This window comes from Strongylocentrotus purpuratus, unplaced genomic scaffold (assembly GCF_000002235.5).
Source record: "Strongylocentrotus purpuratus isolate Spur 01 unplaced genomic scaffold, Spur_5.0 spur5_scaffold_1, whole genome shotgun sequence".
NCBI lineage: Eukaryota > Metazoa > Echinodermata > Echinoidea > Camarodonta > Strongylocentrotidae > Strongylocentrotus > Strongylocentrotus purpuratus.
In genome coordinates this window covers 46,392,862-46,407,304 of record NW_022145594.1, presented here as the reverse complement: position 1 = coordinate 46,407,304, position 14,443 = coordinate 46,392,862, and the positions used below count along the sequence as shown (strand labels likewise).

The 14,443-nt window shown below is 37.5% G+C and overlaps 1 protein-coding gene across 1 annotated transcript; it reads right to left on the bottom strand.

Annotated features, from left to right (window-relative positions):
• Positions 1–349: 349 nt before the first annotated feature.
• Positions 350–11,734, bottom strand: LOC582836 (stabilizer of axonemal microtubules 1). The gene is made up of 7 exons (XM_782774.5): positions 11,130–11,734; positions 5,962–6,202; positions 5,228–5,456; positions 4,725–4,853; positions 3,936–4,164; positions 3,322–3,460; positions 350–2,772 (listed from the first exon to the last, which is right to left on the bottom strand). The coding sequence occupies exons 1-7, from the start codon at positions 11,231–11,233 to the stop codon at positions 2,278–2,280; spliced, it is 1,566 nt and encodes a 521-aa protein (XP_787867.1). The 5' UTR covers positions 11,234–11,734; the 3' UTR covers positions 350–2,277.
• Between the last annotated feature and the right edge of the window lie 2,709 nt (positions 11,735–14,443).

Below are 14,443 nucleotides of genomic sequence, written 5' to 3'. Positions count from 1 at the left end.
CAATCAAGTCCATTCGTTTACGTACAGTTGTCCAAAAGAAGTCGGATGGCGTTAACCAGTATTTGCCATGCTACACACCCTTTAACATCCTCTATCGTATCACCATCCAAACTCTCATCATCGTCAGAATTCATTTTCATTCTCAGTATCATCATCATCATCATCGTCAGAAATCATTTTCATTCTCATTATCATCATCATCATCATCATCATCATCATCATCAAAATCACTATCACTATCATCACCATCATCATCACCATGATCAACAACTACACCGGTGTCACTTATCAAACAGGTATTCCCACTTAACTCACTATGTAATAAAATACTGACCAACTGAAGCTAATGTATGTAATAATTAAGTGCAATCAAGTTTATTGGCTCTTCTTTTTTCGCACACTCAACAACAAAGAGAACAGATAAGATATAATATTTTTCAAAATAATAATTCAATGAGATGAAATTACAATATTGAGATGATACAAGATCAAGTATTTACATATATTTCAATCTAAAAATAGATATAAGCCATCAAAAAAGCAGAAAGAAAGAAGGTGGAAAAAGGTCAAAATTGTGCCGAAAAAATACTGGATCAGCATAGCTCATACACCTATGTCAACACAATCTTTTGCAATTAAGAAAATCAAATTCATAAACCCACACAAGCTTTCAAGACTTTAGCAATAGAATTGTCTCGCCGAAAGAAAGAAAATGAATCAATAGCAAAGACGTGTAAATATTTTTCTACCTGATCAAAAGAGATTCAGGTATTTGTCAAGTTCATCAAATAGAAAATTTGATAAGTTTATCGAAATCCTTTAAATAGATGCATGGAAATGGAATATACCGTATGAAAATCGGTGCAATAAATTACGCGGGAGATTCAACTGCATAGAAATCAAAAAGTTGAAAACAGAGAAACCTAGAAAACAAAATGCGAAAAGACTCTTCTTCATTTTAACAAAGAAACTTCGTTAAGAATAAACCACGTGCGATCATACCCTGTCATCCTTAACTATCTACAAGTTTGCGTATCTAAGAAATGAGAACATAGAGGCTTGTTCAGATATTAAGGACTTTTAGATTTTGCACGACGAGGAGGTGGACTGCCCTTTTAAAGGCAATCTGACGTCACTGCCAGTGCCTTAAAAGGACGTCACATTGCCTTAAAAGGGTAGTCTACGTTCTCGTCGTGCAGAATCTAAAAATCCCTGTTATGCAGCGGTACACCACCGCAAAAAGAGCCGTTGTATTGCCGCGCCGTACCTGAACAAGCCTTAAACCGGTGACGAAAGTGATACTTATGGTCATAGCGTATGGGAAAATACTGAGCTCTTTAAACAATAAGTAGATACATGTTTTGTGCTTAAATGCTATACCATTAGAATCGCTATCAACACCAATTTCACCACAGAAAATTAAAATCTGAAATATATATTTTGTAAAAACACGACAATAATGGACAGATTTCTTTTTCAAATTGGAAAACGGATGATGTTTATAATAGCTCGGGTGCTGGACGGATTTGGTTGAAGAGTGCCCCGAAGAGTGCATCGAACAACTTACAAACGCGACCCTTTGGCTAATCGTCTAATGTGCCTTAATTGACAAAAACGTAATGCATGAATACAAAAATAATGTGTTCCGATCATGTCAAACACTTCCACAGGGTCAGTAACGTCTTTAACTGCAGCAGCGAACTTAAAGTTTGGAGAATGCATGAATGATATAAAATCGAACCTCACAGTTGTGTAAAAAAATCTATTTTAATCCACAACAATTAAGAGTGTTTCTAGAAACCAACCTCAAGTTGGACGGTTTATATTTTTCTTACAAAACATTATTATAAAATTATATTGCTGCTTGGAAGCTTGCATGGTTTTAATAATCATATTTATTATCTCATTTTCTCGTCTAGTCAAGTACTTATCAAAGATCGACCGACGCATAATATACGATTTTTTTTTGTTTCAACTGAACAGAAGCAGCGTTCACACCCATTCCATGAACCTAGGAACTATCAAGGTACAATGGCGTGAATCCTTCGTTCATCGGATATTCAAACAGGGGAGACACTACACCTCTTGTATGCCTGTGAATTGTCTGGCCGAATCGAACGTCATCACTGTAATGGTTGTCCATGTGGCGTCTTCAATGTTCATTTCAGTGTTGGTGTGTCTTTCACTTGGCTTGTTATCATCATTATCCTACTCGACGTCCGATGAGTTGAGTCCTAGCTTGACCGTCAGAGAATATCATTTACTGTAATGTGGTTTTCAGACAGTACCAGATAGAGCAGTCCTTCCAACAGCTTGTAAGCCAATGTTTCCTGCCGCTCCTTCCTTCATCTGCCTGTCCCTCAAAGCCTTCCGTCTCCTCATCTCCTGCTGAAGCAGATACAGTTGTGACTTACACATCTTCGGACGCTGTCCTTTGTACGTTGATTTGTGTATTGTGGTAAAGTCCTGCTCTCCTGATCGCTCCACCGGCTCGTCATGAGGTTTGTAGTTCGGCGTGGGTTCATCAAGTGGGAGGGACTTGTAGGTTGAACTGTTCCAACTTTCCACTTCCATCTTTCCGCGGGGTTTGATGTAGATCTTCGCTTCGTGGAAGTCGCCGTAGCGAATGCGAGGCTTGGCGCCCCAGTTGCGGAAGAAGCGATTGTTCGTTGTCTGGTCGTAGAACTTGGCTGAGCGGGCGCCGCCTTGGGTGTGCGGTCGACGGTTGGGTTGGAGATACGCGGACTTGTCTTCGATCGGACGATAATCCACCTGAAAACAGATTATTTGAAAATTACACAATAGATTAATTAAAACCGAAGTTACTGAAAAAATGCACTCTACAGCTAAATATTCATTTGTAATATCTCCGACTTGACAAGGATGTTAGCCAGATGGTTTCCCTGATTAAGACTTTATGAAATTCAAGCGTAAGCATCGGCGAACTGTCACTAAAAAGATAAGGCGAACGCCTTACTCAACCTCAATTTGTATGGCCGACCTGAGAGCCAACATATCGACCTGGCCTTTAACAAAACTTTTCCAACCTCGGAGCCTGTAAAATTACATCGCTTATAGTACTCAGTTACAGCTTATTTTTCATGGTTAAAAATAGTCCTGTCGGTAATATTGACGTCGGAATAGCAACAGACTGCATGGTGACAGTTCAGAATCACCACTCTGGTGTACAAAACATTGTTTAAGACATCTCGCCGATTAAGTGACTGCCCTCTGCCACTTTGAGCGTTAGTGAAACTTCTCCCACGCCCTATACCGATTTAAATCAGCACCACAAGTCCACAATCATTATGAATGAATTACCTTATTACTGGAGTCTGTCGCAAACTTGATGGTGGGTGGATTGTAAGTGTCCGAGTCTTTCTTCATTGTGGCACGTTTAGGGTTCGAAAGGACGTCATGACCTTGGAACTCATGCGTATTCTCCGTCACGAAATCAATTCTAATGAAATGAAAAAAACAGAACATGCAATTAATTATTACATAGTCATTATCATTATGTTAAGACACTTGTAGCATCATACAAACTTTTACTATGCTTTAGTCAACCACAATTCAAATGTTTAAACTAACATTTTAAGCTTCACTTGCGATCATTAATTTTGTGACAGTTATACTTTCCTAAAGCTTCTTATGGTTTGCACGCATATAATCCACCAATAAATGTGATAACTTCATGGGAATCGAATGTTGAAATCCCGTGTAGACAACACGCACTTAAGAATTGAGATCTCAAATAAAGTCAGATATTTTGTTGTTTTTAAGAGGGAGTCGATACGATTTCAAGATCAAGAAACTAAACAATAAGGAATATTTTTGTTTACATTTCCATTCATTTTTTCAGCTTCACGGAGCTTTTCTTTAAAAGAAACTTATTTGTTTATTTGGTAGAATGGTTTATATACAATCAAACTTACTTCGAGTCCATGCTGAGCCTGATTGTCACTGGAGGCGGTGTGCAAGGCTTCTGCGGTAACGGTTGGCTCTGATAGCCGGGAAAATCTTTCCTAGACTGTGTCACTCCGTCGAACTTTGCTCTCCGTGCCGCCGAGGGGTACTGGTTGCTAGGACGAGCGTTCTTTGCTGTGTGACCGGGGCCCATATCCTTGTACGTCATCTTGTGGATTGTGTTATGGTCAAACTTGCCTGTTAAAGGTGAAAATGAAAGATCATGTCAAATTATGAATCGTGTATCTAGGTGTGGCACTCACTCTTTTGAGTTGTGATTTATCAAACCAAAACGCCACATAACAAGAGAGCTTCCTTGCGCGATATATACTTTATATCTTGTATGGCTGAATAGAAGTAATAATAATTGGTGACGTTTATGCGAACGACACATACTCTAAACTACTTCAGGGGGTTGCGCACAAGGCGGCATTGGCCTGACGTAAGACTGCGTCAGCCAATGGCGCACCAAGTGAGAGTTAACTCGTTTATAAACCAAATGCACATTAACTTTATCAGTGAACATATTGCTATATATATATATATATATATATATATATATATATATATATATATATATATATATATATATATTGGCGCATTCGCTCATTGCCTTCAGCTTCGATTATTAAGGTATTTTTCTACCCGATCGAAATAACGCCTCATGTACAACGGACAATAAATGACAAGGCAACAAAAATCGTGTCACGGAAGACTACCATTTAAAAAAGGGAAGACAGATCTAGAAGATGACATACCTTCTCTCACTTGGATATTGCTTCCAACTCCAGACCGAATCATTTCGGATTTATTAATCGGTCGCTCTACGAAGTCTTGTTGCGTCATCGACTGCAGTTCTTGCTTATCGCCCGGATACAAGATGGAACCTGAAAAGGAATTCGAAAATCAACATTAAAGATCATTTTAGAGTGTCATATAATATAACTAAAAAAATTGTAAGATATTACATCATATTAACATCGATTCATGGGATATCAATTGCATGGCAACTTATCGCAGATACCAACCAGAGATAAAATCTTATACTTTATTTAATCATAGAAAAGAATTCGATACTCCTGTCAACTCAAGTTTATATTCCTTTTAAAAGAATATTTCCTCATCCTTTTTCTACGTACCAGTTTTGTTTAACAATAAACATTTTGTTTATATATTTAATGCGTTGTTATAAAAATTAGATCGCTTTTGGCCGAGGTTTGTGTGTCACATTGCTGCCAAAACATATATACCAGTTTCTTACCTGCAAATGACGGGAGTTCCCCGAACGCCACCGAAGGCTTTGCTACCCATGCTCGGTATTCTTCCTTGTTCGTTGTTCGTTGGTCGAACTTTGCCGATCTTTCCCGATAGTCTTTATGGCTCGGTGGTCGAGCCTGGCTGATCTGAGGAAACTGTGTATGACCGGGGTACGTGACCTTGTAAACCGTTTCACCGTCAAGAGGCGCTTTGGTCGGCTGGTAATTTTCAATCTGTTTACATCAAACAGAAATATTGAATTAAAATTATTATATGTCATATGGTAACGAAGTCGAATATTGACGAATTGTTCTTTTGCTATTGACGTGGTTGATATTGTTCTTCTTCTTCTCCTCCTCCTCCTCCCCCTCCTTCTTCTTCTGAAAGAGTTTAATAAGATGAAATTATTCTTCATGAAAAGGAACGTTACCAGGGGTGACGCCCGCCTATGGCGATCAAGCGATCTGACCCCCCCCCCTTATGGTTTGCATATCCCCCACCATTCTTGCTATCGATAGCTTATTTTTGGTGGCAGCAGACTCTCGCCTTTTATGAGCTCTTCTATCTCCTCATTCATGCATTGTTCTTTAGTGATCAAGTCCTGTTCTGGATTTCATAATTTTTGTAAACGTACTATTTTATACATTAATGAAAACCAATTAATTTTGACTTGAACTAGAAATGAAAACGTGTCTGCTAAAAATGTACTATTTGCTAAGATTATAACATTTTTCTTACCGGTTTTACTTTCTGAGGCTTCGTAATCTCTCCTGTCGGTATGAAGTCGTGTCGCTGTGTGGTGTCGAACACCATTCTTGGTGGGTTGGGATCCCGGGGCGTTGCGGGAGGGATGAGGGGCAGCTGCCTTTGAGCATTGGGATAAGCGGTGAAGGTCTGCTGATAGTGGCTAAGGTCACATGGGCGGTCGGCACCGGCTGGTCGACGTTTCCTCTTGCAGTTATGGTGATGCTTGTGTCGTCTGGAATTTAAAAAAAAAGAAGAAGGAAATTTAGCTATGACTGTAGAAATAGTTTACGGTACTGGTCAGGATTGTCAGATAGGAGGGGCGATTTCTCCCGATTTGACCACTTAGACATGATGCCTTTTCCCCATGAATATAATTTTTATTACCCGAATCCAAGTTTCCTCCGGACAAGCTAAGCGGAGAGAGAGAGAGAGAAGGAGAGAGAGAGAGAGGAAGAGAGAAGGGAGCGGAGGCTGGGCGATTTTCTTTTCTCGATATAACTGCAATGTCCCCATTTAGGTATCGGTCCATATATGGGCAACACACTGACCACAACAAAGATAGTTTAACATAAATGGAAATATATTTGTGCATATGATTATGGTGTGTTCTAATCAGATTACAAATTCGCATTGAACTTCGAGTTGATAATCATGATGATTGCATTCTTTCATAGCATAAATCAATTTCCATTGTTCAACTCCGGACTTCTAGACACCTAATGAACATATATTATGTTTCTTTTAATTTTCCCGTTTCTATGTTATCATCTGTTACTGTTTGCATGCTCTGTGCCTTGGGAGGTCTACTCGACCTAACAGCCTTTTAAAAATATCTCATACATTCGACAGACATGACTCCGGAACACAACATGTTTGTCGGCACCGCTTTTATGACGAAATGCTACACTCGAATATTGCCTGGATTTCGCACTTTGAATATTAATGAAAAATGTCAATAGCAACAGTAACATAAAGAGAGAGCATCACTAAAATCAATATATGGGTGCGAAGTTCAAGGCTGCCGAACATAAAAGTTTTATATAGCATCCTTGTCCGCCTAAGAGGTGGATATGTGTTGCTAGGCAACGTGAAGCGGGGTGGTGACGATGGGTGAGGGAGTCATGAATCAAAGAGTCCGCTTGGACAGGATTGAACCGCAGTAATAGCATTGCAGGACATAATTATTAGATGGCCTTATATGTTAAGGAGAACAACAGCTGATAATCATGCTTTAAAGCGTATCTGCCATAGTGTACAGGAGGGATTAGACTGCCCTGCAAGGTCACTGGACATGTGGTTATCTCATCAACTCAGCTCTCAGTTAACATAAGGAAAAAAAGGATCATGGGGGACCAATGGTCACCGATTAGGCATGGTTTGTTATATAGAGGGCGCAAGTAGCTACAAGTAGTGCAGTGGGCCTTTAAAATATCAGAACTACACATTTTGGATAATTTATTAAAGCTTATCTGTACTAGTTTATAGGAGGGATTAGACCACACTGCAAGGTCACTGGACAGGTGGTTATCTCATCAACTCAGCTCTCAATTAACATAAGAAAAAGAGGATCATGGGGGACCAATGGCCACCTATTGGCATTGTTTTCTATATAGAGTATGGGGCTTTAAATTAAGATCAATGATATTTAACGAGATTCCTGATCATAACGGCATGTATTTGACATATGTCTTTACGACTATCAACCCATGAGACAAAATCACGACAAACAATTCCAACACCAGCTTTTTATTGATGATTAGAAAAGCTGTAAAAATCAGTTGACAATTCAAAGCATTAATTTGATATCGATTTTCCTTTTGTTTTACATAACTTTCTATCATTTCTCACTACGTTTTCCTTATTGAGCAGAATTCAATGATGTAATTATTTCGTTTAAAATACAAGTGAAGGGTAAAGACTACAGCAACATGCATTGCGATTGATTAATCATGAATGCCTGTACGGTTTGAACTCTGCATTCATCAGAGGTGAAACGGAAACGTGGGCAGGTGCCCTCTTTTGACCCTTTTCTTCGGCCTTGAATGACATTTCCGACGGACATGGCGACGAGAAAGACCGAATTCCAAAATAAGAGGGGGGGGGGGGGTCGTATTTAGCGACATCATCATTATTATTCAATGCCAGAGTAGGCTACATATAGATCATGATTCGATTAAAAGAAGGTTGTCGAACATCCTTCGTGGTTGTGTTTTCTGCTATACATTTTCCATGTTTTCGATACAATTCATCGCCGCCAGTGCTCCCTATCACCCCGTTACTTTTTAGCCTAAAAATAATTTTTAGGTAGATAATAATTCAAGCAAAAAATACATTATTATGAACTACGGTTCTCGAAGTTGTATTTCAAAACGTATCTATAAGAGCATTGGCATTATGTTACAGTATAACAGTGACGTAACAAAGCTAGATAAGAGATTAAAAAAATTACAGTAAAGAAAGGGGATAGGGAGTAGCCTAGGGAGAGAGAGGGAGAGAGAGAGAGAGAGAGAGAGAGAGAGAGAGAAAGAGAGAGAGAGAGAGAGAGAGAGAGAGAGAGAGGAGAGAGAGAGAGAGAGAGAGAGAGAGAGAGAGAGCGAGAGAAAGAGAGAGGAGAGAGAGAGAGAGAGAGAGAGAAAGAGAGAGGAGAGAGAGAGAGAGAGAGAGAGAGAGAGAGAAAGAGAGAGGAGAGAGAGAAAGAGAAAGAGAGAGAGAGAGAGTACTGGATACAGTTTAATTAATTTCAAAGATACATTCTTCTTATTCCCACTAGTATGTCCGATACTGCATACATTTTATGATACTTTCACAAACTGCCTGTCACTTTGTCGTTTAAATTTCTTTTTTTCTTTTTTTCTTTATTTTAGTTTCTTTTTCTCGAGGTTCCTACTTCTGGTTGAAAAGAGGGAGATCTAAATAATTAATCCCTTCCATATTGAGGGTGTGTTTTCTTAAAGGCTTATAGCAGTTACTACGGTGATTGTGTACGAGTCGGGCGATGTCAATATTGAATACTGACAACTTGGTGATACCCACACAGAAACAAATTTACAAGTCAACACTAACATTTTAGCTACCAGTTACAGTGTGTGTTTGTTTAGAGTACGAAACCCATACATGTTGGAGATCGTTCTGTTTGTATTTTATTTTTAACAATCGGGAAATGCATCTACCGAGTTCGGTGGGGGCAACTTCAGTATACTAGTCAACATCCATTGAAATATGCTAACATTAATATGAAACATTCAATAATTATATAACCCAATATCCGAACACGATTTATAGTATGGAATAAACTATACATGGTATTGAAATTACTTTTCAGGTGATTTCTCGAAAGTTTGTACGATCGTGTCATTCAATAATATTCACTACCCTGTAAAATATGTTCATGGACTGTCATCTTTCGGCTAAAGGTATTTTGTTATTTTTGCTGCTTATCATGACAAGGCATACCTCAAGACTTAGTGCAGTGACTGCAATAGATTCTTCTTTTCTGAAAGTCTGAATTACTCTGAATGGTATACTTTGGATGATGAATATTTTCAAGCGGTTTATATGTTTGTATAAGCTTGTCATTACGTGTGCATGTTAGAATACAAGATAATACCATCAGATCCATCACTTTGAGTGAATTGTGGGGAAGAAATATTTTAAATAACTTTATTTAACGGTCGAAATACCCGACAGAACATTAGAACATTAACAATTACATTCAGGGGCACAAAGATTAGTGGTTTGTGTTTGAAGTTCCTGTATTATTAAGGTATATGTACATGTTTTATTTTTTAATATTAATGAATAATAAGAATCAATTGTTTAATAAGACAGCCTTGTCAAAGATGTCATCTTCAAGTTATCCCATCGGTATATATCTACAATTATTCCTTATCGGATATTCAATATCCCAAAAGTGTGTTTGCAGTATTCTCAAATAAACACTGAAGATAAGAGTATAGAGCTATTGAATATGTGCACAAGAATATACATTGACACGACGCATGGGGCATATCATCGAAACAATTAAGATAAATCAAGTGTATCGGTAAACATTGTACATATTTTAATCTAGTTTTGTTTTGATAATCAGGTTCCCCATTATGGCTTACGGGTGACAGATGACGATTATTTATATGATACTCACGATAAATATATGTATATGTAAACATAATTCTACCTACATGTATGCGTACAAAATTATATTTGTAAACAAAGTAATTGTACAAGTAATCATGTACATTAAGAAAATCATAGTGAATTACGATTCTGCAATTATATAGGGCCTAATTAGATATCAAGGGTTATTCTGTATATTTTGTTATGGGACATTGCAGGACAAGACAATAAATTTATTTAATAATAATAATAATGATAACTCTGGATAGCTCTTGATACGAAATGCCGTCTCTAAGCGCTTTGCAGATTTGGTTGTCGTAATTTATTACTATCATTATTTTATTTTTTGGTGCCTCTAATGAGGTGTTTATTTACATTCAAACATCAAAATAAAGTTGTGAGAACAAATACAATTGACGTACAATGTTATCAATAGAAATCACATATTTTCTCAATTATACAATATTTTGCTACTTTTCATTTAAAGTTCTTGTAACAGTTTCTTTGGCAACCTTTGGTCTGGCTTTTTAAGCTCCTGATTAACAGCAATTCTGTGTTTGATTTCTCTTTCGAATACATATCTTAGTTTGAAACGGTTTTCATTAAATCCATACTTATTCCGGACAACTAACATTTTGTATATTACTATCATAATGACAATCAGTCAATTTTGATGATGATCACCAATATTCATCAATCTGGTGAAAATAGTTTTGCTCTGTACTGTCGTCGTTATAGTAATACCAGAAAGAAAATAACATTATTGTCATATTTATTTATTTATCCGCTTTATCATAATACTTATTTTTATTTTAAAAAAGAAGAAATAAATTTGTCATCCGGGAAATGTTTCACAGAATCGCCAGAAAATAAAGTTAACAGGTGAAATGTATTAGAGATAACAACGAAGCAAACTGATTTGTATTTAAAATATTAGTAGTGAATATTTTTTGTGCGCCTTGAGTGTCGTTATAGCCAGATAAGTGCGCTATATAAATCTTAAATTATTATATTATATTATATTATATATTATTATTATTACTCACCCACAGTCGCATATCTCACAAATACATGTAAACTTTGGAAATTCGATGTTGAGAATATCCGTGTCGATGCTGCCAGCAGTTCCTATACTTCTCGAAGCAGGCATCTTGGCTAAAATTGTCTGTTTTCACAAGATTTTGAGTACAGAACGAAGAATTATTTAACTCCAACGTCACAAAGCGTTTCCCTTATAAATCGTCAAGACTCCAAGTTCTATGTCGTTGCCATAGTAATTTGTAATACTAGTAGGACGTCCCGACAGAAATGCGCTCCACGCCGCGTTGCAGAGTGGTGGTATTTGAGGTGTTCGCAGGCGGGGGCTCGGCGATGAAGGTCGGGTCAACACGAGTACACGTCCCACAAACAAGCTTCGTTAAATCTGTTCTTATATATCCTTTTCAGCAAAATATCGAATCAAAGCATCAAAATCAACCGCCTGTCAGTTGAAGTTCAAATTATACTCCTAGTCGGAATAAAAGAGTAATATCAAGAATAAAATGCTAGAAAATAAGAAAGTATACGCAGAAACATATATATGTTTCTCGTGTAACTATTATGTTTCGCGGTCTGGTTTACAAGCTGGGCGAGTGAATGGTTTTTGCTACGCTCTCCACCCTGTTACTACCAACAGCAATCAGTGAACACTGTGACCTGGGACCTATTGTGTATGCGTTGTGTAGGACGGTTGCTAAGGCCGATAAGTGGCTAATGAATATTCATGAAGTGGCGGCTACGCTAGAACGTCAACGCGACGGGACAATCGTGCTCGCAAGAGGGCAAAGTGCCTGAAACGAAGAATTGAGAAGTTCAAACTGCTTGCTAAAACTTCTTTCCCTCAAAGAAGATTCATTTATAAATCCCGTGAATCATTATTTTTTCCTATCATAGTCAATGTAAAAGGTCAATAGCTGGGGTGTATCAAATTTTAACTCCTTGAGTATGTAGAACAATATTCATCACTTTATTGATAAATATACATCTTGATCTCTATATTTTCAATAATGTTAATTTACCTCATATAATTATGTACACTATACATCTCTATTCCTCCTCCCTATCTTGTTAGAGTAAAGAGGGTGAGGAGTGTGTGTGTATGTAGGGTGTGTTGGGTGTGTCTGCGTGTGATCGTTATTACTGTTTACTTGTAATTTGTTAATTTTGTAAAAGGAGCACCAGTTTACAAGATCTCGATCTCTTTTTTGGTTGCCCCTAACGATAATGTTAACTTTATATATGAATATGTCAACATATCTCGCCTTGTTTATGATTATGATTTCTATCTAATTATGTTATTTTTATATCGTTGATAAAATGAATTGAATTGAATTTCGAAAAACGACAGTTACCCCTTGATGACAGCTGCTACCTCTCAATATAACTTCGCAAATAGACCGGTTTATTATTATACAACTAATGGATGTTTCTTTCCTGGGAACCTATTGTTGACGAGGTATTCTGTTATCTGCCATTAATGAATTAACTACAAAACTTGGAATCCAGTCTGCATACATTATTTATTGGTATGTCGGGCAAGCCTTTAGGTTGTAAAGAAGAACTTTTGATTTAAATGGATGCATAACATGTCAATAATTATGAAAGTGAACTGGTGTATTCGAACCTGATCACCAATAATAATAATATAATATAATAATAATATAATATAATAATATTCAATTTAACCCATTAACTCCGGATAGCTACAGTGCACGGCAATAATCGGCATGCATGTAAGAAAATGTATACTCTTCTGGTATAAGTGTGTGTAAATGTGATATAATTGTCATGGGATAAGGTTGTCCGGATGATTATTGCCCTAGCTAGGTTGGCTTTTATCTGGTGTGTTTCCTAGCTAGGGCACTTCGGTGGTAAATGTCCTGTGTAAGTGCCTAGGTGTATAGTTGTCCGGATGGTGACCTTAAGGGTTTGGATAACCGGTATCGATTCGCTGTACGTATTTGTCTGGAAAGTTATTGTCAAACTAGGGGTAATATCCTAGGGATAATTGTCCAGGTGATACTGTCCGGGGATGGTTAAGCCCAATGAAGAAGTTGTCCACGAATCCATAGGACATGTTGCATGTCTGGCACTATATTCGTTGTAAAGGAACATGGTCGCAAAGATTTTCGAAATCAGCTTTTAAAAGAAGTTCCAATAGCTTTGAACCTACTGAAATATGCGTCTATTGGGCACTGAGTCGAATTGTCGAAAGTAATTGTCATCATGTAAAGGGAGATAATATACCACGAATGACATCAATCGAATCGGACCTTGTGGAAACTAGCTAATTAAAATGGAAAACATTGGATCGCCATGTAAACATCACATCCCTAGTTTGACCAACAGTCAATTAACAAAGGACGCGCTGCGGTTTGTCCTGCATTCTCTTTGACCAATGCAATGAATGGATTATTGATTTGTTTCCGTGACCAGAGGAAAGCGATATTGCACTCTTAGTCCAGAGTGAAAATATTTCCTCCTTGTGTATGTATACAGGCTTAATCAATGGGTTTATAAAATAGGCCATGTGTATAGGAGTGTCAATAGAGGGAGACAGAGAGGGGAAGGCATATGGAAAAGTGGTGTCTAATTTGGCGAGTCTCGAACGCATGCTCGCGCGCATGTATTATAACCAATGGGCAAAGGCTTCAAAAACCGTTCTTGTGTCAAAGATGTTGGTGTAACTTTGCAATGCTGCAAAATACAAGGCTGGCGCGAATGGTATTCTATTGTCTATATTTTGTTCTTGTAAAAATTTGATATTTTGCTCCGTTGGGGGGGGGGGGGGGGGGGGTAAGGTCAACTTTTTTAGGTCAGCCATTGGTATAATTTTTTATTTTTTTAAATTTTTCTTTTTAATTAAAAAAATTATATATATATTTTTTTTAATACCAAAGGGGGGGGGGGGGTTCAACCCCCAACCCCCCGCCGATTTAAAAACATGCTTTCAGCTTAGCATAGCTAATGGATAAGAACTTTTTTTTTAACATAAAGATGATGGTGCCAGGTTATAGATCCGTTTAAAAACTAAAATCAATAAGTCCTTCTTAATCTTATTGCTAATGTAATCAATTTTTACATTATTATATATATCTTTTTTGCTATATCGACAATCTACATCCAAAACTATTCTCAAGGCCCTATTTGTAATATTTGCAATTTAATTAAATGATGGGAAGAAGGACAAAGACTATTGGATTGACCTTTTCAAGGATCTACTTGAAAGAGGGCTATGTACTGGATCTTCTTGGACAAAAATATTATCATTGAAAACTGAAGATGACACCGCAGATGGCGAGCATGTATGCAGCGAATATAG

Excerpts from the sequence above, each read along its gene's own strand:
- LOC582836 (XM_782774.5), bottom strand. The coding sequence starts at position 11,233 with ATGCCTGCTTCGAGAAGTATAGGAACTGCTGGCAGCATCGACACGGAT. Across the intron at positions 6,203-11,129 it reads TGTGAGATATGCGACTGTGG|ACGACACAAGCATCACCATA; the intron begins GTGAGTAATAAT and ends TTTAAATTCCAG. Across the intron at positions 3,461-3,935 it reads AGGCTCAGCATGGACTCGAA|AATTGATTTCGTGACGGAGA; the intron begins GTAAGTTTGATT and ends TCATTTCATTAG.